Source organism: Trachypithecus francoisi, unplaced genomic scaffold (assembly GCF_009764315.1).
Source record: "Trachypithecus francoisi isolate TF-2019V2 unplaced genomic scaffold, Tfra_2.0 Contig01128, whole genome shotgun sequence".
Lineage (NCBI taxonomy): Eukaryota > Metazoa > Chordata > Mammalia > Primates > Cercopithecidae > Trachypithecus > Trachypithecus francoisi.
The window spans coordinates 1-22,359 of record NW_022681162.1 but is presented as its reverse complement, the minus strand read 5'-3'; the positions used below and the strand labels follow the sequence as shown (position 1 = coordinate 22,359).

The 22,359-nt window shown below is 48.8% G+C and overlaps 2 protein-coding genes across 2 annotated transcripts; both read right to left on the bottom strand.

Annotated features, from left to right (window-relative positions):
• Positions 1–822: 822 nt before the first annotated feature.
• On the bottom strand, positions 823–5,465 carry LOC117090895 (heat shock transcription factor, X-linked-like). Its single transcript, XM_033223493.1, is given in 4 exon segments — positions 823–1,200; positions 1,203–1,556; positions 1,559–1,871; positions 2,707–5,465. Coding segments are annotated over 4 exon segments (1,266 nt in total). The 5' UTR covers positions 3,271–5,465; the 3' UTR covers positions 823–1,165.
• Positions 5,466–13,839: 8,374 nt separating this feature from the next.
• On the bottom strand, positions 13,840–19,040 carry LOC117090885 (melanoma-associated antigen 11-like). The gene is given in 6 exon segments (XM_033223490.1): positions 13,840–14,456; positions 14,459–15,336; positions 15,412–15,482; positions 16,509–16,604; positions 17,831–17,943; positions 18,938–19,040. Coding segments are annotated over 5 exon segments (1,287 nt in total). The 5' UTR covers positions 17,927–17,943; positions 18,938–19,040; the 3' UTR covers positions 13,840–14,310.
• Between the last annotated feature and the right edge of the window lie 3,319 nt (positions 19,041–22,359).

Genomic DNA, 22,359 nt, shown 5'->3' with positions numbered 1-22,359 from the left:
ATTCGTTGATGATAGCATGTGTTCTAAGTTGAACACTCCAAGTCACCATAAAAGGCTGCTTCCTTAGTTAAAACATGACATCTTTTAAATTAATTTTTGACTCAAAAAGAAAGAAAGAGAAGGAAGGAATGGAGGGAGCGAAAGAGACAGAGAGAGAGAGAGAGAGACGGGAAGGAAGGAAGGAAGGAAGGAAAGAAGGAAGGAAGGAAGGAGGAAGGAAGGAAGGAAGGAAGGAAAACAAGAAAGAAAAAGTGGGGGCGTAGTGGGGGAATCAAGGAAGGAAGTAAGAAACCCCACCGGCTCCAGTACAGACGTAAAGCCAAACGTAAATCCTGTCCACCAGACGCTAATGAGCACCCTCTAAACTGTAAACCCGTAGGACTCCTTGGTAGTATCTGTGACCTCCACAACTAACAAGGGCACTTTTTAACCCAGTGACAAAGCCAGACGTGATCTCATCTGTAGGTAAAGTGAAGATCCTGTTATATAAAGGCACCGCCACGACAAGGTGTGGCCAGCAACACAGTGACATTGTGAACCCTAGGCCGTCAATGCTAGCACCACAATTGGCACTCAGCGAGCAGCTCCAGGTAATTTTTTTTTTTTTTTTTTTTTTTGAGAGGGAATCTCGCTCTGTGGCCCAGGCTGGAGTGCAGTGGTGCGATCTCCTCTCGCTACAAGCTCCGCCTCCTGGGTTCATTCCATTCTCCTGCCTCAGCCTCCTGAGTAGCTGGGACTACCTGCACCCACCACCATGCCCGGCTAATTTTTTATATTTTTAGTAGAGACAGGGTTTCACCGTGTTAGCCAGGATGGTCTCGAGCTCCTGACCTGTGATCTGCCCGCCTCGGCCTCCCAAAGTGCTGGGATTACAGGCGTGAGCCACCGCACCCGGCCAGCTCCAGGTAATTTTTAATGAGCAGAGGCAGGATGTCTGAGGGGCTTCCTAAAACCCAGCACCTGCTCGAGTATCTCCTGGGCATTTTTCCAGGGAGGCGTGCTAGGCTGAAGTCTTTATCATGCAAGCCAAAGATGTCGGAGGGGGTACTCGACTGCAAAGAAAGAAAAAGGACGGAGACCATGAAGACTCTTTTGTGCAGTGAGAAAATTACTCATTTTGTGACACATTTATTGACCGGAACATACTCTGTCCAAATGCTCGCCTCTATGTGCGCTGGTCTGCGTAGTCTGGGTATGCCTGGGGCCATCGCTAGCTGGCATGTACTGTGATGTGCGGTGGCTGTGGGGGCAATGGTGGTGCAGAGCTAGGGGATGGGGGAACATGGCCACGGAGGCAACAGGCTGCGCAGCCCCAGCAGCCACTAGGGTCACCGGCACCCAGAGATGGCAAAAGGGCAGCATGCCAGGCGCAGGAAGTCTTGTGGTCTCCATGGCAAGGGTACTGGGGGACGCTGTGGGAAGGGCCACCACAGGCCCGTAAGAATTCATCTGGGTGGGAGATCTGGGGACAGAGAAGAAGGGCTGCGCTGCAGGCCCAGGGACGGCGGCCACCGGGGTGACGTGAGCCTGGCTGCCCTCTGACCACTCGCCGGCCGCTGGGTCACTGGAGTGTTGTCACTTGCCATGGCGGGATCGGGCACCATCACAGGAATTGCTGGTAGAGCAGAGACGCTTCTGATTTGGGTGTTGGGACCCACCGGTTCCTGGTGTTGCGGTGTGACCTGATCATTCTCATTCGGGGATGTGTGATCTTGTTGCTCAGTGTCTGCTGGTGCCAGACAGGATCCAGCAGCTTCTGGCTTGTCCTCCTCCTGATGTCCTGGTGCAGACTTGACGCCCACTCTTCTCTTCATCCTCCCGAGGAGGTGAGGGGAGTCTCTTTGAAAGTAGGGATGGCAGTAGAACTCTAACTATGAGTCAAAGTTTAAATAAAGAAAAGGAAACTGCAAGTCACAAGGATGAACTGCAACTCCCAACCATCTACGCCCCTGTGCAAGAGAACTCTACTGGCCCAGGAGGACTTTCTGGAAAAGGTCCCAGTCCCCAAAGGAAGCTGGGGACTCGTGTTCACATCACCAAGGTTTACCAATTTGTGGCGGGCCTTTCCGTCTCGGAAAAAGCCTCAAAATGGCAGATTAGGGTGGCCACGGCCGGCGGAAAGGGTCTTTGAGGTTGCAGACCAGGAGGGAAGATGATTCTGGGCCTCCCCCACAGTGTCAGCTGGTAACAGAATGCACCCCGGCTGGGCTGGAGGTCCTGGGCACTGGGTCTTCCACACCAGGGGCCCTACCTACCAAGGGCAGCAGGAGCGTCTGCACCTCCCGTGCCAGGCGCCCGTCAGCGCTTCAACTTCAGCACTTCTCCGACACCAGCTAGGGTGATAGTGGTACAAATACCAGACTCCCCTGGCCTGCTCACCTCACGGGGTAAAGCGCTATGGAGTCCGGGGGACACAGCAACCACCAGAGGACAAGGCTGGTCCCGGGTAGGAGGACATGCAGATACGGCTACTTAGCACCTGTGATATTTTACACACTCCAGAGGGGCCGGCACCATCCTCAGCCCTCTCCCCACATTCACTCTTAGTTCATATCACCTCCACCCAGAGGGGGACACAGGCCCACAGTGATGGCCCCACACCCTGCCTGAGGTCGCCCACTTCCCAGGAGGCAGTCCTGGGACTTCCACCCGACCAGGACCCAGAGCCCACAGACTTAACCCCTCCAGAGGCTTGTCGTTCATTACCTTATTCAAGATGGAGACCGGCCTTTGTGCGGGGAAAACGTGGGTGAGGGTCCTGAAAGAGCGTTGACGCCGTTTTCGGAAGCCATATAAGTTTAGCTGGCGGAAGAAGCTCTTTATTGAATCCGTGGCAAACACTTTGTGTGTGACGTCCCTTTCGAGAATCTCCTTTTCGAAGAGTTTTTGATTGATCACTATACAAGCCCCTCCTTCTTCCCACCAGATGGATGAAAACTGATTGCTGCTGACCAGACTCCACAGTTTCTGCGGAAAAGGGAGGGAGAGGAGATTGTCTTCTCCCTGGGGCGGGATGTCACCATCAGGGCGCGGCCTTCTGAACGAAGCCTCCTCGGCCAGAGCTTGGAAAGCAATTTCTTCCGTCAGCAGCCTGAAGTTAGGGCTCCCAGTGGACACCGGGTCATCCCAGGCAGGGGAAGGATCTGCTGGGTGAAGGTAGGTCTCTGAGTGCAACTGGGGAGGAAAAGGCACCCTGTCCAAGCCATGACCCTGTCCTCTCGAATTTCTTTCTTCACAGAGAGCCACACTCAGTGATGGCTTGTCCTCCATCTGGCAAACTTGCTAGTGCAGTGTGGCCAGCAGCGCCCCTTGGCAGTCATGTAACCAGCCCCACGACATCACAAACGGGCTCTGACTGCTGGGGGGGTGACATCTTCACAAACCCAGCAAGTTATGGAATAAAGGGCCAAGGCAGACAAGTAGCTGCCCATCTGCATGTGCACATTCTGGTCCTCACAGTCATTTCAATGGGAAAGGCGACACTAGTACACAGGAGTGGCCAGGGGCCCTGCCGCACCTTAGGTGCCGACCTGGAGCGGTCCCCTTGTCCTCGAGTTCCTGAGCCAGGCAGAACCACAGCAAAGCCCTGGCTCAGGAAGGTCAGAGCTCACCGTCTGAGTCATGGGCCCACAAACACCAGCACGACTGATACTCTGAAGCACAGAAGAAAGGGTAGGATGGTGCCCACGGGTCAGGCTGTAGCCACGCCACCCTTTCCACCCTGTCCTAGCCAGTGGCAGCAATGTGTTCCATGCAGATCCACCTAACACACCCCCACTGTCGGTCCCCAGCACGCAGATGTCCGAAGGCCACTTACGCAAATGGCTTAGCTGACTGCCCCACCAGCGTCGCCATGCAGTCCAGTGGCGAGTCGGAGGCTGCCTTCTTCCCGCCTCTCCTTGGTCCTATGTCCCCCCACCAAGCAGAGACACTCTTCTACACCCCGGGTCTCTGCGGTCACATCGTGGTGGGGCATGCAGCTATTGGCCTTCGAGCATGTCTTGTTTTCCTTGGCCAGTGTCTCCAGAGAAACGCACGTGGGTTTGTGCCCAGAGGTCCATCTCTGCAACAGTTGTTCCTTTGGGATGTGATGCTAGGAGGTCACGGGAGAGGCGTCCCTCCAAAGCAGTGTGTCACACTGTCCCCACACACAGGGCCACCTCTCTACAGACTCCCCCGACTCAATTCTGGGCACAGAGCTCAGGGACCTTCCAGAGACTGCCACAAACCGGTGATGCCTCCACGCTTGAGACATCCTGACCCCAGGGCCCAAGACGCACTGGCTCAGGGGGTGACAGTGAGGGGTCTGCAAACAGACTGCTGATGCTGGTGTCTCGACCCGGCCGCTGCCAAGCTGTGTGACTTGGGCACGTCACTGAACCTCTCTCGGCCTCTGTCTCCTCCTGGGGATAAGAGTAGTAGCACCTGCTTCCCAGGGCTGTGAGGATCCAGTGGGACGTATGGGAACTAGCAAGGCTCCTGGCAGTTGGGTCATAGCTACTGTTGTCACTTCACAAGGCATTTTCTTGAACAGCAAGTTGGAAATCTCATGAGCCTAAGGCAGAATCCTCCTGTGGCCTCTGGTTACAACCCACAGGACTGAAAATCCTTCCAGCCACAGGAACTGGTGGATCTCCTCGTCAATTGCCGCAAGTCATGAGCTGAACCCCACTTGAGTTGCAGTTCAGGCAGAACTCTAGAGACAGCTAGGGCTAGCTAGATAGCAACTGCAGAGCCTTTTGTTGCAGTGTGAGCAGTCCTCAGCTGTTGACATGACTGGGGAGCAAACGAGGACCAGCAGTCTTAGCACCCGAGGAACACTCCAGAAAGCCTCCTAAGCAGTAACAAATGTGGCACGGTGTAGCCCAGCCAACAGTGGCATCTGTGCAGCGTCCCCCTCCTTCTTCCCGCTACCCCATATATCCCTGGGAGCTGTGCACTCAAGGACTCATTCTAAAGGCTACGTCCCTGCAGCCGCCAGCCTCACTCGGCTGCCTGTGCCAGCTAGAGATTTCTTTCCTCTGAGGCTGGCTGAGAGGACCACTCCAGTTTCCCGGGCCATCCAGCAAATAAGATACACATCATGCACATGTAAAACGAGGAACCAGTTTATTGAACAGCTTGAGAGAGCAAAAATAGTGGCTTTAGCTACATTGTTTTACACACTGAGCAGGAAAGGCTAAACCATCCCGCTCCCCCGTACCCCAAAAAGAACAGGCTTGCTGGAGGCCAGTGCCAGGGGTGGAGCCGTGTTCGCAGCAGAGTTGAATTAACCCCATGTAGGCCGGCGAGCAGTTGGTCGTGTTTAAACGCCACACTCTTCTCCTGGCTGAGAAGATCAATGCTCATTTTTTACCCTTTTTTCAGCGTAGGACCTATTTGTTTTCAGGAAGGAGGATGTTAAACTTGTAGCCTCCGGCACACGGCGGAACCTGCAGCTCTTGAGAAATGGCACGTACACGTGAAAACATCGTGCCTACCCCAAAGCCTTCTTGTTGCTGGCAGGAGGGAAGCCTGAGACTTTCCCAAGCTAATCGTGACCCGCGTGGCCATTTCTGCTCTCAGCAACATTCTCCAGTGTTCCGGCTTCAATCAGCGCTTGTCAGGTTTTAGGCTAGCCACTATTCTGAGAACGTCAGAAAAGCATGGACCATCTCTTGCTTGGCTTTGCTGTTCTGGCAGTAGCAGCTACTACGTACCTGCATGAGTTCCAGGGCAGAAGTGGCAATGTCCCAGGAAGGCATGGCACCCCACTGGGGTGGGTGGGTGTGCCACGGGCATCCACTTCTGTAGCAGAAGGCATGTGCCTACAGCACAAGCTTGTAAAAAAATACTTGAACAGAATATGCTGTACAGAACTAGGGGTTAACACCGCATATGAAGATGCTAAAACATTTGTATAAATACTCTGTATACAGGCATGGAGTCACTCCCGCAGGAAGGGCTCATCGGTGAGGCTATGAAAAACTGCTGTCAGCATGCCCAAAGAGAAACTACTTCCACAGTAGGAACAGAAAAAAGGACTGTGCTGTGTCTAAACACGTGGTGCATCAGAGACATAGTTACAGTTCCTACTGACTGCGCCAGCCACGACCTGGGAGTGCTAAGGACCTGGGAGTGCTGAGCGAGCTGCAGGAGGTCAGCCCTGTGGAGAAATACATTTCTAAACAACACTTTTGATTGGGATTTCAGCACCGTGTAGACAGATGTTCCTTCTGGGGCCTGGTAAGCAGCCATCCCCCGGTGGGTCTGACGAGGAAGAGGGGTACCTGGAGCCCCTCCCAGACAGATGGAAATCCCGCCCCTGTTCTCACACTCTTCCTGGCATCCACATCTGCTGGCACACACCCCCCCACCCGCCACTTCCGCGTCCCGTCATGGTGAGTGGCTGATAGGCGCTGGATGCAAACAAGGCATGAGATGGACGTACCTGGAGACCCAGCTCCAGTACTGGTTCTGGTTTGCGGGGTGAACGAGGGGGCAGAGGAAGGTGGAGAGAGCGCGTCCCAGTCCACTTTAGCTCTGTCCCCGGAAGTGGCATCTAATCTGGCATTTCGATATTTAATTTGGGAGGTGGGAGCACATACTTCCCAGGGCTCTGGGTAATGACCACCCTGGCCTTCTTTCGAAACATGGGTGCGATTTTAGGAGGCTCCGGAACTGGGGTCTCTTCGGTTTCTTCATTATCTTCGTGATGGAGATCATAGGAAATGTTTCCATATTCTCGTAGAAATGGGAAGATTTCAAGCAGAAACTGACAGAAATCTTTGCGGATACCAAACCACCCTGAAAAATAAGAATTTTTTGTTTCACACACGAGGCTCAACTGACCTTCCTGTTAACTTTCTTTCCATAACGAGAAGTTTCACTCCTACGATGTCATAACATACTTTATCCAGACTCCTCAGTCACAAAGCCTGAACAGGGCTTGAGTACCCAGAATGGGGGAGAAGTACAAATGCTAGCTCTGTGGTTCTCTGAGTGAGGCTCCCGGACTGGCAGGGACAGCGTCCCCGGGGTCTATTTATGGATGCCATTCTCGGGCCCCACCCCAGACTTCCAGAAACTGAGTCGGGCTAGGGTGGACTCCAGCAGTCCCCTTTTCCCTGCCCTTTTGGGATTCTGCTGGGTGCCCAAGTTTGAGAACTATGCTCCAGTGAGTGTCAAGATATCTGTGGTGCGTAGACTATGGTGTCTTCCGCTAATCTTCTCCAGCCACGATAAACTCATGGATGACAGTGCCGCGAAAAACAAGATTTCCATCACCCTCCGGAATCTGCGAGGGCAGTAGTCATGCGTGGGTCCTGGCCAGGAGGGGGCCTGAACTCATGGAGCCCTCTTAAAGCCACTTTCCCAGTCCCACTCTTCCTCTCTGTATGCTACTGGAGTGTCAGCTCGGTGCAGGCCCTCCCTGCTCCCGGCGGGGCAGAGGCACAAACAGCAAGCATAGCCTGGGCTGCTGGGCTGCAGTGAGGCCCGGCCCAAACCCACTGGCTTTCGGAAGGGCAGTGCTCTGGGCTTCCATGCCACGGGGCTCACAGCCTCGCCAGGAAGGCACCCTCTGCAGAGATCATTTTGGCAGTGTCTGCCTCAGCAAGCAGATGGAGGGGAGGAGAGTGCTAGCAAGGCAAGACAGGCAAGGCTCAGGGGATGGCAGCAAGGATGGGGGGAGGCAGAGGGGCCAACAGGGACCTAGGATGAATCCCAGGGTTTGGGTGGGAGATGTGGATTTTCCATCAAATCCTCACAGTCCTTGGAAGAATCTATCTTGATCCCCATTTTGCAGAGGAGGGAACGGGATCTCTGAGAGGTTGCCTGCCGTGTCTAGTTCTACCTCAAATGGCAGCGTGCACTGCGAGAAAAGTCCCAGTGCAGGCCAGCGGAACACCAGAGTTACGGCATGCCCTTCCCTTAGACGGTCCCAGAATTTCCTCAGCCCTCGCTTTCCCACACAAGCTTCTAAATTGGGGCCCTCGGAGACTCATCCCTTCCTAGACTTCTATCCATCCCCCACCCCATGGTCCCACCCGCACACACACCAAGGACTTCTCAAATGCTGAGTACATACAGTGGTTTCCTCCCTTCTGTCAAATGTGGTTGCCATCAGCGTGATCAACGAGAGCCAAAGGGGGACAAAAATCGGGATGCAGGAGAAGGCGTTGTGGCCATCAGCTTGTGAACCAGCAGAATCTAAAGAGACATAGTCCCTGTTGATGCCAGCATCGAAAATGGCATCGATGGCATCGCAAGACAAGTAACCTGTTGAGAGTGGCTTCCCGCCATCAACATAATATCTGTAACGAGATTCATCCAAGTTGTTCCCTTCCTGTATCCACAGGTCATTCCCTCTCATTGCTGAGTGGTATTCCATTGTATGAATGCCTACAATTTGTTTATTTGACTGTCTGCTGAGGGTGGCTTGTGAAAACCAAACAAGGATCCGCCATCCAAAATGGAAACAAGACTGCTACAAACACTGGTGTGTGAGCTTCTACAAGGCTGCGTGCTTTCACTTCTGTGGGATAAATCTTATACCCAGGAATGGGGCAGCCAAATCCCATGGTAAGTGCGCTTTTAACTGCATCAGAGACTGCCAAACCGTTTTCTACAGTGCCTGTACCATCTGTCTTCCCTCCAGTAATGTTGGAGTGTCCCAATTCCTCTGCATTCTCCCAGGCACGTGGCCTTGTTGGTGTTGTTGAGTTTCGCCATTCTGAAGCCATGTGTTTCGGGCCCTCATCCTGGTTGTAGTTTGTCTTCCCTAACCTATAACGGTGTTGAGCATCTTTTCCTGAGCTTTTTCACCATGCGTATATCCCCTTCACAAATTGTCAACTCTTTTGCCAATTTTTAGGTGTTTCTTTCTGCAGTTTTGAGTTTTTAAGAGTTCTCTGTATGTTGTAGGTGCAAGTCAATGTTTTGATGTGTGCTTTGCAACACTTTTCTCCCAGTCTGTGGACTGTCTTTTTTAATTTTATTTTTATTTGAGGAAGTCCAAATTTATTTATTTATTTGGTTCTAGGACTGGGGCCTAGAAAATACAAGGTGAGATTAGCATTTTGTGGTGCTAGAAAATAAAGAAGTGCTTAAGAAATGATGTGGTATATAAAAAGGGCATAGGAACTTCCAAAGACTAAAAGGGCTCCCAAAAGCTGGAAAATTTGAGCAACAATAGAAGTAATGATAGCATCGAATTATAAGCAATAGAATAAAATAACAATTTAGATTTTTCTCAGGTATAAGCATGGATTATCTCTTCATTTATTTAGACGCTTTCAAATTTTTCTGTCATATTTTGTAGTTTTCAGTATACAGGTCTTACAAATTTTTAATTAAATGCATTCCAAAGTACTTTTGCTTTGCTATTCATAAAGCACGTGCTTTTTGTCATTTTCATGTGTTTGCTGTTAGTATAGAGATAAAATATTAATTTCTGTATATTAAAAGTGTATAATCATGGCATATTCACTTATTAATTGCAGTTTTGCTTTTTTCTTTGTAGAATCCTTAGGATTTTTCAGACTGACCATCATGTTGTTTGTCGTAAAGACCATTGTATTTCTTCCTTTTAAATCATGTTTTTCATTTCTTTCTCTTGCTCCATTGCAATAGTTTGAACCTCTAATAGAAAAAGTTGAGGAGAGTATGAAATCTGTTATTTTTGCCTTGATCCTGACCTTAGATGGAAAGCATTCAGTATTTCATCATTAAACATATTCTTAGCTCGTTTTTTTTTTTTTGCAGATTTCCTTTAATGAATTGATAATGCTCACATATGTTTTTAATTTGCTGAGAATTTAAAAAATGAAATGTGTTGAAATTTTCAAATGATTCTCTGAATTTAATGGTCATTAGATCTTCTTTGTTCTTACTGATTTTCTATTTTTTCTAACAATTATAGGAATCTTATATAGGTCCTAAATTTAGGTCTACATAAAGAAAGAATACCAGAGAAGAAATAAATAAAGGTAAAATAAATGCTTTCTTATTCTTACTGACCTAAAGTGTAACTATTTAATTAAATTAATAATAGTAACAGTGTATCAGACAATTAGTGTATATGGATAAGTGAAATAAATGATTGTAATGGTAATGTTTCAAGCAATGCAATGAAGGATTTGAGTATACTCTTTTATAAGGTATCTATACTACATATGACGCAGTATAGTGTTATTTTATGGCATGTTATTAAAATATATATTATAAACTCTAAGACAAAGACTAATTTCTTAAAAAGATGTGTATTTTGCATGTACTAAATGCTCTATAAAGTGAAAGAAGGCAGAAAAAGAAGAGGAATAAAGAAAAATTAAATACATAGAAAACAGTTACATACATGGTAGATATTAATGCAATATATTAATAATCACTTTAAGTTTGAATGATCTAAATACACCAATAAAAGATAGATTGTCAGAATTAATAAAAAATAATACTGAGAACATGTTGTCCATAAGAAACCCATTTTAAATTATAAGGACTCACATAAGTTCAATGTAAGGAGGTTGGAAAAGGTATTCTAACACTAAAAAAAGAAAGCTGCAATAGCTACATTAATTTCATATTTAGAGTGTCTAAAGTTGAAAAAAAACAGACAATATCAATTGCTGACAAGGATGCTGAGCAAAGAGAATCACTCATTGCTGGTGGGAATGCAAATAGTACAGTCACTTTGGAAGACAGTTTGTGAGTTTCTTAAAAAGTTGAACATAGTATTACCATGTGATTCAGAGAACACACCCCTAGGTATTAACCCAAGTATTTTGAAATTTTATTTCTACACAAAATCTTGCATGTAAATTTTATCATAGCTGATTTTATAACTGTCAATAATGGAATAAACTAAGTTGTTTTTCAGTAGGTGAATAGACAAACAAACTGTGGTACAACCACTTAATAGAACACTATTAATCAATAAAAAGAAATGAGCTATCAAGCTTTATTAGTCTGTTTTCATGCCGCTGATAAAGACATACCTGAGCCTGGGAAGAAAAGAGCTTTTATTGGATTTACAGTTCCAGATGGCTGGGGAGGCCTCAGAATCATGGCAGGAGGCGAAAGGCACATCTTACATGGCAGTGGCAAGAGAAAAAAATGAGGAAGAAGCAAAAGTGGAAACCCCTAATAAACCTGTCAGATCTCATGAGACTTATTCACTATCACGAGAATAGCATGGGAAAGACCAGCCCCCATGATTTAATTACCTCCCCCGGGCCCCTCCCACAATACATGGGAATTTTGGGACACACAATTCAAGTTGAGATTTGGGTGGGGATACAGCCAAACCATATCACAAGCCATACAAAGACATGGATAAATATTAAATGCCTATCCCTAAGTAAAAGAAACCAGCCTGAAAAGTTTAAATAGTGTATGATGATACAATTATTTGGTATTCTGGAAAAGGCCAAAACTATAGAGACAGTAAAAAGATCAGTTGCTTCCAGGGGTTGGGTGGGTGAGGGGGAAGGATTGAATAGGGTAAGCACAGGGGATTTATTAGGGTGGTGAAGCTATCCCGTATGATACTGTAATGGTGAATATAACACTATGGATTTGTCAAAATGCTCACAACAATTGTGACCCCTAATGGATGCAAATACAAAAAAAAGTTTAGAAGGTCTGAATACCCCAGGAAAGAATGGACAATATGACGAAACAGAATAACTATATTAGAAACATATGAAACAACCTTCTTAATGAATATCAAGAGAAAAGGTGCTGGCATAAGTAACTCTGGAAGTGAGTAGACCCTGTAAGAATAAAGTTAGAAGGAACTCAACACTCCAGAAAAGAAGGGCCCTCCAGGATTCTGGCTGTTGCCGATTGTCAGCCCTAGGACAATCCTGGCAAGAGGCTGGATGTGGCACGCTCTCACTTCTGCAGTGGGGTGAGAGTGGGGCTTCAGGGAGGTAAGGCCGTGGTCTGAAATGGAGAACTCGGATAATCAAGGGCTAGGTTTGGGATAGGAGTCAAATGAGTGTAAAACAGTGGTTTGGATGGAAAAACAGCTGGGAGGGAAGAGAATGAGTTGGTCTTTCACTCAAATTTCAAGATCTTTGAGCTGCATCCAGATGGGGAAGACTCTCGCACACCCAAATTAAATAATAGGCCATCTTGGAGGGAAATTTTACTAACTTTTATTCACAAAGCTTCAATTTTGACTAATTTGGTATTACATTTCTATTGAGCTGCATATTCTCTGAGGTATTTTAGATAACAACAGAAGTAATTCCCAAAGGAAATTATAGTAAGATATGGTCTAAAAATAATATTTGAAAACTACCATTTATTAAATATTCAGTATACACCAGGCACTGTGTCAGGCGATTTAATACATTTCTTACATTGCAACAGTCTTACAAAAAAATGATCTAGCAAACAGAGTCTTGTTGTCCCCTGTTCTTGGCTCTACGGGGACCTCATCACGGGTGGCTCTAAGTGGCAAGGTCACTTGTACCACAGGCAGGAAGTTAGGGAATCCCCAGAGAGATGAGGTCTTGGTGTAAAGGGCAGAGGTCTGCTCATCTCAGGGACTGGGAGTTGAGGAATGGCAGGCCCTGGCAAGAATAAAGATAAATAACCCACAGGAGGACTTGGAATCCCCATCCCAGAAGCGACAGGGCCAGCCTCTAGCTGTGGTTGGGGAGGAGCCCCTGTAGGAAGGTGTGGGTCTTCTCCCAGAGATCACTACAATCACAGGTGCTGAAGACCCCCAGGAAGCACCTAGCCTGGGGCCCGCAGCCATTCTCTGCAAGGAGTGCAGTTGGCAAATGCTCAGAGGTGACAGAGACAGAGCATCTCCTACCCATCACTTCATCAAAGAGCTGGGAGCCAGGAGGAGGAGTCCCCTGAGCGAGAAGTGAAGGTTCACTCTCTCCACATAGAGGGGCCACAGAATCCAGCTCGGTCCCTCCTGTCAGCCCTGGAAGACCTTGGCAATGTTGTCCCCTGACCTCACACCTCACCCTCACTGCCACCTCGGGGAACTCAGAGTCAGAGACTTGGTCTGAGGAGAGGAGACACCATTGGTAGAGGACAGAGCTCCAGGCTCTGCAAGGAATCAAGGTCAGAAACCTGAGGGAGGATTCAGGCACCTCCATGACCCTCGACCACATCTACACCCCTGGCCAGTACTCTTCTCCTGACCCGCACCCACACCGGCAGAATCGAGTACTCTTCCCCCTGCCCCGACCTCAGCAGAATCGAGTACCGCCACTGCTGTCAATCCAGGGAAGCTCCAGGCGTGGGGGCCAGATGTGACCTCCATTGGCTTCCGCCTCTGGGATCTGAGAGGAGCGAACGCGTCTTTCTGAGGGGTGTCTTGAGACTGGCAGAGGGCAGTGGGCCCAGGCTCTGTGAGGAGGCAAGGTGAGAGCTGAAGGAGGACTGAGGATAGAATGGGCTCTAGATGAATTCAGACCAACCTTGTGGTTTACCAGTGATAAGATCTTGGGAAAGTTACCGAGCACCATGAGACTCAGGTTCATCCAGAAAATGGGTTTGATGGACCATTTTTTAGGATTGTTATAATGTAGGAAATGTATTAAAACACCGGGGACAATACCTGGAATATACTGAATATTTAATGATTGACAGCCATTTCTAGTATTACTTTGACCCCAGGTGCTACCACTCTCTACTTTGGAATATTTCTTATTGTCCAGGACATCTCAGAGAATCTGCAACTCAATAGGAAACTGCATTTCCTTGGTGAATATGTATGTGGTGTGTGGGGGGGGTGTACATGTGTGTGTGGGTGTGTGTGTTTGTGTGTGTACTTTCATAGAACAACAGATGAACACGGATACGACAAGAATTAATGACCTTCTCCTTTTATTTCTGTTTCACAATACCAGTTCAACTTTATTGCTAAGTTCTTACATTCTCCAAGAAAATACCTATTGCAAATCACAGCAAGATGGAAGATTTCCCAAAATGTTTTACAAAATGGCAAACTCTTGCACTTGAAATGGATAAGCAAAACTACATGTGTGGTCAGCATCATCCACACACTTAGATGTTGAAGCTAACTAAAACTTTTATTAAAGGAACAATATTTGAAAATTACCAAAAGGACACAAAAAGAAATCTCCAAGTCACCGTATGGAAGAGAAACCTAAAAGCGGTATACAATGTGTTCCCTTCCATTCACTGTGCCTTCTACTACTGATAACACTGACTTCTCCATAAAACACAGAGGGAAGAATGGGACTGATTTCACACAGGGCAGGGAAACTGCTGGGTGTGGCGCCCTGAAGCATGCATTGGCCCGTTTCCCTGCCCACTGGCCCTGGTTGCATCTCATGCTCAGACTCCCTCTTCCTCCTCTCTCAAAGCATCTTCATACAGGGATGGATAAGAAGTGGGATCCCTCCCATTGGCTTTGGCTATGTACTCAAGAACTTTCATCTTGCTGGTCTCAACGTGGGCCCTTGGACCCCATAGGAACTCAAACATGCAGGATCAGTGCCGGGCACCTGCCGGTACACCAGATATTTTTCCTGCACCCAATCATGGGTGAGGAGCTTCTTGGGCTCCCCAAAGAGGAAGTGCTCCCTTCCAGCATACACCCCCATAATGCTCAGGACTTCCCACATAACCTCTTCAGGGACGCAGTTCCCCTCCATGAAGATCACACCCAGGACTATTATCAGGAGGCCAGACTTGGGCATGCTCTGCTCATCACCCCGTATGCCATCATAAGAGAGGCTGAGGGAGGTGACAAGGACATAGGAGTGGCTAGTGGGGTCCACTTCCCTCACGTCAATGCCAAAGAGCAGTCGTATGCATTCAGAGGCTTCCCTAAATATCTCAGGAAAGTAGTCCTCATAATTTTTGATGACACTCCCCAGCATTTCTGCCTTTGTGATCAGCTCCTTGACTCGATACTTGCGGAGCAATAAATGAACCAAATCAATTATCTTGTCATGTAGAATATCTTGGGAAAAGGACTCAGGGTCTATCAGGTCAGGCAAAGTACTTGGCCCCTCCTCTTCTTGGCTGCTGGAGCCCTCATCAGATAGGCTCCCAAAGATGGAGTCCATGGCAGTGGGAGAGGTGGACTCTCCCTGAGGACCCTGGGGAGGACTTGGTGACTCAACAGCAGGCACCTCCTCTAGAGTGCCCATATTCAGAGTAGAGGAGAAGGAGGCAGCCTCCTGCTCCTCAGCTTGGAAAGCCTGTGTGCCACCCACCAAGCCCCGGTCTTCTTGTTGGGCCTGCAGGCCTTCCTCAGGCTTGTAGTGCTGACTCCTTTGCTCAAGAGGCATGATGACTCCGGTTAGGTCAGCAGGCCGAACTGTGGGAAAGATCTGGGTGATGGGGCCCCACAGCCTGGGGAGAGAGGGAGTGTGAGAGCAGACTCAGATGAGATATGAACCATGGAGAATCTCACAAAGGCCTACTTACACTTTTCCTTCGGTGATCCTCTGGGTCCTTCTGGGGTTCCTGTCCTCCTGGTTGGCCTGTTCTCTAAAAACCTGAAAAAGGAAGTGAGAAGGCTGCTCAAGATGCAGCTGGACATCAGAGCAGGAGGCTCCAGGACTGAGGTAGGGCAGGTGAGACTGCAAGCGGGGGGGTCCCTCACTGTACTGGGGCAGGTGGGGCCATTTGCAGGTTGAGGGTGAACATCTCATCTAGACTGCTGGCACTGCCTGGGCTTCCTGTGTTCTGAGACCTGAAGACATTGCCTGAGACCAAGGCCTCACTGCTCAGTTTTTGGAGCTTCTGGAAGAGGAATCATGGGGCCCTCAGCTGCACACTGCAAGCACCTGTCCTGGCACGCCAGCAGAGTCAGAAAGGTGGGCCGAACTCTGTGAGTTTCTCACTCTTTTGGAGTGGATGGTCCCCTCTGTGCTCAGGACCCTCAACTTTCTCCTGCCAGGGCCTAGAAGACACACCTCTCCTGACCTGAGAAACTCTCAGATCCATAGCTCTTTCCTGATATGAAAGAGGACATGTGGGGATACACATCTGCCCACATGAACACAAAGCTACCCAGGAAGGACAGCAAGAGATGGTGACAGTCAGCTGGGTCCATGTGTCCTGGGGTAAGGAGCCTGCTTGGTCCCCATCTTGATGCCTATCTTGGCCTGGGACCCTCCCTCTGTTGACCAAGGCCATCTCCTTAAACCCAACTCTACCTCCAGGAGACATCAGAAGAGGAAATCAGGGAAACAGAAACACCCATGGTCCCAGCGACTTCCCATGGCTGACACAAGGGGCAGGAAAGGGCTGGGTCCCATGTTTTTGGTAAGTGTGGTCCCGTCAGCTCCCACCTTGATTCTGGTCATGCCTGGGACCCTCCCACTGCTGACCTAAGTGCAGCCCTCTCAGACCAATGCCTCCCTTCCCTGAGACCAATGATCCCAGTATAAGAGAGGGGTCTCAGCAGATAGTTCTGCCCATGCTCTCTGGGGAGACAGCAGGGGCAGAGCAGATTTCTATGTGGCCCTCCTCTGTGTTCTGGCCAGGGGCAACCTTCAATCCTCCCTCAGGTTTCTCACCTGGACTCTTGGCAGATCCTGGGACCACTGTATTTGTGGACCAGATGGGGCTCCTTCTGTTGACTGGAAGTCGTCCTCTGAGAACATAGTGCTCACCTGCCCGAGATTCCAAAACAGAAGTAAGTCCCATCACCCCATCATGTGGCTGTCCAGGGCTGACAGCAGAGGCTGGCCCCTCGTTTCTGGGGTGGGGATTCCAAAGTCCTCCTGTGGGTTTTTCATCTTTACTTCTGCCGAGGCCTGTCCTTCCTTGACTCCCACCCCTGAGATGAGCAACATATCCCTTTATACCAAGACCTCATCTCCCTGAATGTTTCCCAACTTTCTGCCTGTGGTACAAGTGAGCTTGCCACTTGGGGCCACCTGTGATCAGGTCCCCATACAGCCAACCACAGGGGATGGAGAGACTCTGTGGGATCCCTTCATTATGGGATGGAGATACCTCCAGTCCTCACAAAGGGGACACACACACCTTGAGTCCTAAAGATCCTGGGACTCCTCCCTCTGCTGACCAGGTATGGCTCCACCTGCTGACCCGTCATCACCCCCTTGAAACAAGGTGCTCACCTCCATGAGCAAGGTGCTACCCCCAACCTGGTGGCAGAATTGTGAGCATGGCACATGCCTTCCCTACCTGGGGCCTCCCAGGGATGAAAACAGGGGAAGCTAGGATTTGTGAGGTCCCTTTTTCTTTGGCACACGGGAGGGTACATTCTTACCTTCAGTCTTCATCAATTTTCCTCTCCTTGACTACTGGTAGATCCTGGACTCCACCCTGTGCTGACCAGGTGTGTATCCCTCTGCTGACCTGAGGACCCACCTCAGACCAAGGGCCCCACCTCTCTGAGATGTGGGAGGCAGAAAGTGAAGGGGCACTACACGGACACCCCTGCATGGGATGCCAAAGGCTGACAGATGGAGCAGATTTCAGGGGTGCCTCCTCTCTCTGGGTGTCCTCCAGGTATTCAGATTTACTCCTGACAAGGCCTATCCATGTCTCTCCTGCTGAATTGTGGATGGGTTTTGCAGGCCAAGACCACCATCTCCCAGAGAACTCCAACTAGGAAGTGGGGAGCTGCCTCTCTTTCCTAGAGTCCTGCCTGGGGCCTCCAAGGACTGATGGCAGGGGCAGGTTTTCTACCTCAGGGATAATTGGTTGCCTGAGTCCTCCCTCAGTGCTCTGGGACTCCCCACTGGGTTGACCTGAGGCTCCACTCCTCAGACCACAACCTACTCCTGTCTGACACCACAAAGGCAGAGTGAGGATGCACCACATGTGGCCACTGTGCCTTGGAACTCCAAGGGCCAAGGTCCCTACTGACCTGGAGTCCAAGGTGTCCTGAGTCCTCCTTCTTTTTCTTCCTCTTGATGCCTGCAGGGCTGCACCCGAGACCCCTTCTGCGGATCTGAGTCTCCATTCCTCAGATTCCCAAGGCTGAATGAAGAGGCACCTCAGTCTGAGATGGCGGGGTGGCGGGGGGTGGGGGGGAGCTGTCCTGGGGTGCTGGGTCCCTTCAGTTGTCCCTCAGGCCTCCCTCGCCTCCCAGCAGGGACTGGGCCCTGTCTGTGCTCCCTCTAGGTCGTTCTCATGATACCAAGCTCCTTCTCTCCGTCAGCCCAGGATGCGGAAATCAGGAAGCATGTGCCTAGCGGCCATGCCAGGAACTTCCCAGGGCTGATAGCAGAGAGGGAGCCTCGCTCTGTGGGGCCTTAGCCTTCCCTCAGGGTCCTGACCTTGATGCCTGGCAGAGCCTGGGCCCTGCCCTCTCCTAAGCAGCACTGCCCTGGTCACACCAAGCTCTGACCCCAAAGTCCCCTGAGGCTTAAGCGGTGGGGGACAGAAGCCGAGGGGGGTGGCGGGAGGGGACGGCCCAGACTGAGAAGTCCGTCCCCGTGGGGTGATCCAGGCCTGGCAGCAGAGGCAGTGCTGGATTATTTGGGGTCCTCTACCTGGGGAGGGGGTGTCCTCAGTCCTCCCTCAGCATCTCATCTTGCCTCCTCACAGAGCCTGGGCCTGCTGCCCTCAGCGGATCACAAGCCACCCCTCAGAACCTGGCTGTCACTTCTCTCTGACCCCCTAATGTGCAAGTCCGCAGCACCAAGCCGGGAGGTCCTTTGCGTTAACTGCAGGGACAAGGATGGACTCTGGGGCCCCTCTATCAGGATGGGGTGGAACCTCTCCATAATTTCTCAGAGTCCTAATGTTGATGTCTGGAAAGGCCGGGACCCCACCCTTTATGGAACTGCCTCTGCCCGGGTCACACCATAGATTCGACTCCCAGAGTCTCCTTGGGCACTGAGGTGGGGGATTGTCTCAGCCTGACAATTTGGTCCCCCCTTGTTTCAGGGCTAGCTCCAGGGTTGGCGTTGGATTATCTGGGGCCCTCTATCTGGGGAGGAGGCCTCCTCAGTCCTCCTTCAGCTCTTACCTTGCCTCTTCACAGAGCCTGTGCCCGCTGCCCTCTGCCACTCTCAAGACACCCCTCAGAAAGACGTGCGCGCTCCTCTCAGATCCCAGAGGCGGAAGCCAATGGAGGTCACATCCGGCCCCCACGCCTGGAGCTTCCCCGGATGTACAGCGGGGGCGGAACCCGATTCTGCCGGTATGCGGGGGGGTCGGGGGGAAGAGTAGTGGCGAGGGGTGCAAATGTGGTCGAGGGTCATGGAGGTGCCTGAATCCTCCCTCAGGTTTCTGACCTTGATTCCTCGCAGAGCCTGGAGCTCCGTCCTCTGCCAATGATGTCTGCTCCTCTCGGACCAAGTCTCTGACTCTGAGTCCCGTGAGGTGTCAGTGAGCGGGAGGTGTGAGGTCGGGGGACAACATTGCCAAGGTCTTCCAGGGCTGACAGGAGGGACCGAGCTGGATTCTGTGGCCCCTCTATGTGGGGAGGGTGGACCGTCAGTCCTCACTCAGGAGGGCCCTCCTCTTGGCTCCTGGTTCTTTCATGAAGTGATGGGTGGGAGATGCTCTGTTTCTGTCACCTCTGAGCATTGCCTAACTGCGTCCCTTGCAGAGAATAGCTGCGGATCCCAGGCTAGGTGCTTCCATGTGGCTTCAGTACCCGTGATTGTAGTGACCTCTGGGAGAAGACGCACACCTTCCCACAGGGGCTCCTCCCCAGCCAGATCTAGACTTTGCAAACTTTTGCCCTGAAAGCTTTATTTTTACACTGAAGAGGCTGAGCAGCTGCAAGAAATCTGTGGAAGTCCTGCGTTTAGAATTTATCTAACACTTCATAGTTCATTATAGTGATTTTCATTTTTTAATTCTCATTCAGTGTCAAAAATCATACTTAACCTAACTATGCCTATTTCACTCTGATGGTCAATACTGTAATTTAATCCATTCGTTATCTTCAATTAAAATGATAATTTTAAAAAAGCCAATCTTTATCTACGGACGTGGTTTTAGTGATTATTAGCACAAATTCCAGCCATATTCCTTTAATCAACCAGTGTTTCCTCCTGTCCTGAAGTTACCCCTTGACTACTGGCACCTGTGGTCTGAGACACTACCCGAGTTTTCCACAGTGAAGTAGGGGCAGAATTTTAAACATTTCTTTCTTCCTGTCCACCCCAACTTCCCTGCTACTCTTCCCCCGCAATCACAAGTATTCCTTCAAAACACAATGAAATTCTCAGGCCGGGCGCGGTGGCTCAAGCCTGTAATCCCAGCACTTTGGGAGGCCGAGACGGGCGGATCACGAGGTCAGGAGATCGAGACCATCCTGGCTAACACAGTGAAAACCCGTCTCTACAAAAATACAAAAACTAGCCGGGCGAGGTGGCGGCGCCTTAGTAGCCAGCTACTCGGGAGGCTGAGGCAGGAGAATGGCGTAACCTGGGAGGCGGAGCTTGCAGTGAGCTGAGATCCGGCCACTGCACTCCAGTCCGGGTGACAGAGCGAGACTCCGCCTCAAAAAATAATAAATAAATAAATAAGTAACAAAAAAATTAAAAAATAAAATAAAATAATAGAAATTCTCAGGGATTGCTCATGTTTTTTTGTTTAGATTTCATTGTTTATATTGTTTGCTTGTTCCTTTATTTATTTATTTTAGTCTGTAGTTTTCCAGGGTTGTTTTGGGGAGCCTAAGATAGAAGCCCAAGGCTGAACACGGTGGTTCACACCTGTAATCCAAACACTTTGGTAGGCCAAGCCGGGAGGAACACTTGAGCCCAGTAGCTCAAGATTATCTGAGCTACATAACAAGACCCCATCTCAAAAAGAACAGAGAGAGAGAGAAGAGAGAGAGAGAGAGAGAGAGAGAAGAAAGAAAGAGAAAGAAAGAAAGAAAGAAAGAAAAAGAAAGAAAGAAAGAAAGAAAGAAAGAAGAAAAGAAATGAAAAATTAGTTGGGTGTGGTGGTGTGACTGCAGTCCCAGCTGGTAGGGAGGCTAAGGTGGAAGGATCACTGGAGCCCAGGAGGTAAATGCTGTAGTGAGCTGTGTTCACACTACTGCACTTCAGCCTTGGAACAGTGAGGTCCTGTCTAAAACAAAAACAAAAACAAAAACAATCCAAACCAACAGATGCCTGAGCTTGAGAGTCATCTTGGCTGGTTAAGGAATTATGTCTGTCCATTTTTGAAAATAGAATTGCCATCTTTGCAATATTCTATTGCCTGTCAATGATATCATATACTGTCTTGTTTATTTGGGCGCTCTTGAACTGGATATATCAGTACTTGTATAGTTTGCCTCAGTAAAATCATACATGCTTTTATAGTCGTTGTTAGGTAATTTTGGATATTGTTGCTATTGTGAATGGGATATTTTCTATGACCTGTTCTTATAGTTATTGTCTATTTTGCAAATCTTTTGATTTTGCTTCATTGATCTTCCATTCACTATTTTTCACGTCTCTTATTCATTTGACTATTTCAGGTGCGCAATTTTTGAATTTCTAAATAGACTGTTGCATACCCTACCAAATATCACTCTTTCTTTCCAATATACATACCTCTTATTTATTTTGGTATCCATATCTCGGCTTGTATCCAGTCAACTTTGAAAAACAGCAATGATAGCATACACTTATGACCTGTCCCTGACATGAATGCTTCCAACATTTTATAATTAAGATTTGCTATCGATTTGATTAACAAAATTTCCTTCTACTCTTAATTTTCTAGTTATTTTATCATGGATGATTACTAATTTTTTTCAAAGCATTTTCTGTATCCGTTAATATGATCATATGTTTTGCCTCTATAATCTTGTTAATATAGGAATCACACTGAAGGTATATTTTTAATGTCAAATTGTATTTCATTCTTTGGCTATATCCTGTTTTTCCATTTAGTACACTACCCTAATGAATGGCTATTAATTTATTTAGGATATTTGTTGCTATGTGAATAACTTTGGTTTAAGTGTTCTTTTCATGGGAGGGCCTCTTCTGATATTTGGAACAAAGAACACTAGTCTCAGAAAATGAGTACCGCAATTGCCCATCTTTTTGTTTGGTTTTTAAGAGTTTGCTTAGGATGGCAATGAGTTCTCTCTAATTATTTGGTAAAACTGGCCTCTGAAATTTTCTTGTCCTGGATCATTTGTGGGTGGTTTGAACTGATAACACAGTTTTAGTTTGTAATGTTTGATTAAAGTTTTCTATTTCTTTATGGACAATTTGATCTCTTTTATTATTTATTTATTTTTTTATTTTTTTATTTTTTTATTTTTCCCAGACAGAGTCTCGCTCTGTCACCCAGGCTGGAGTGCAGTGGCACGATCTCAGCTCACTGCAACCTCCGCCTCCCAGGTTCAAGCAATTCTCCTGCCTCAGCCTCCTGAGTAGCTAGGATTTCAGGCATGCGCCCCACACCCAGCTAAGTTTTGTATTTTTAGTA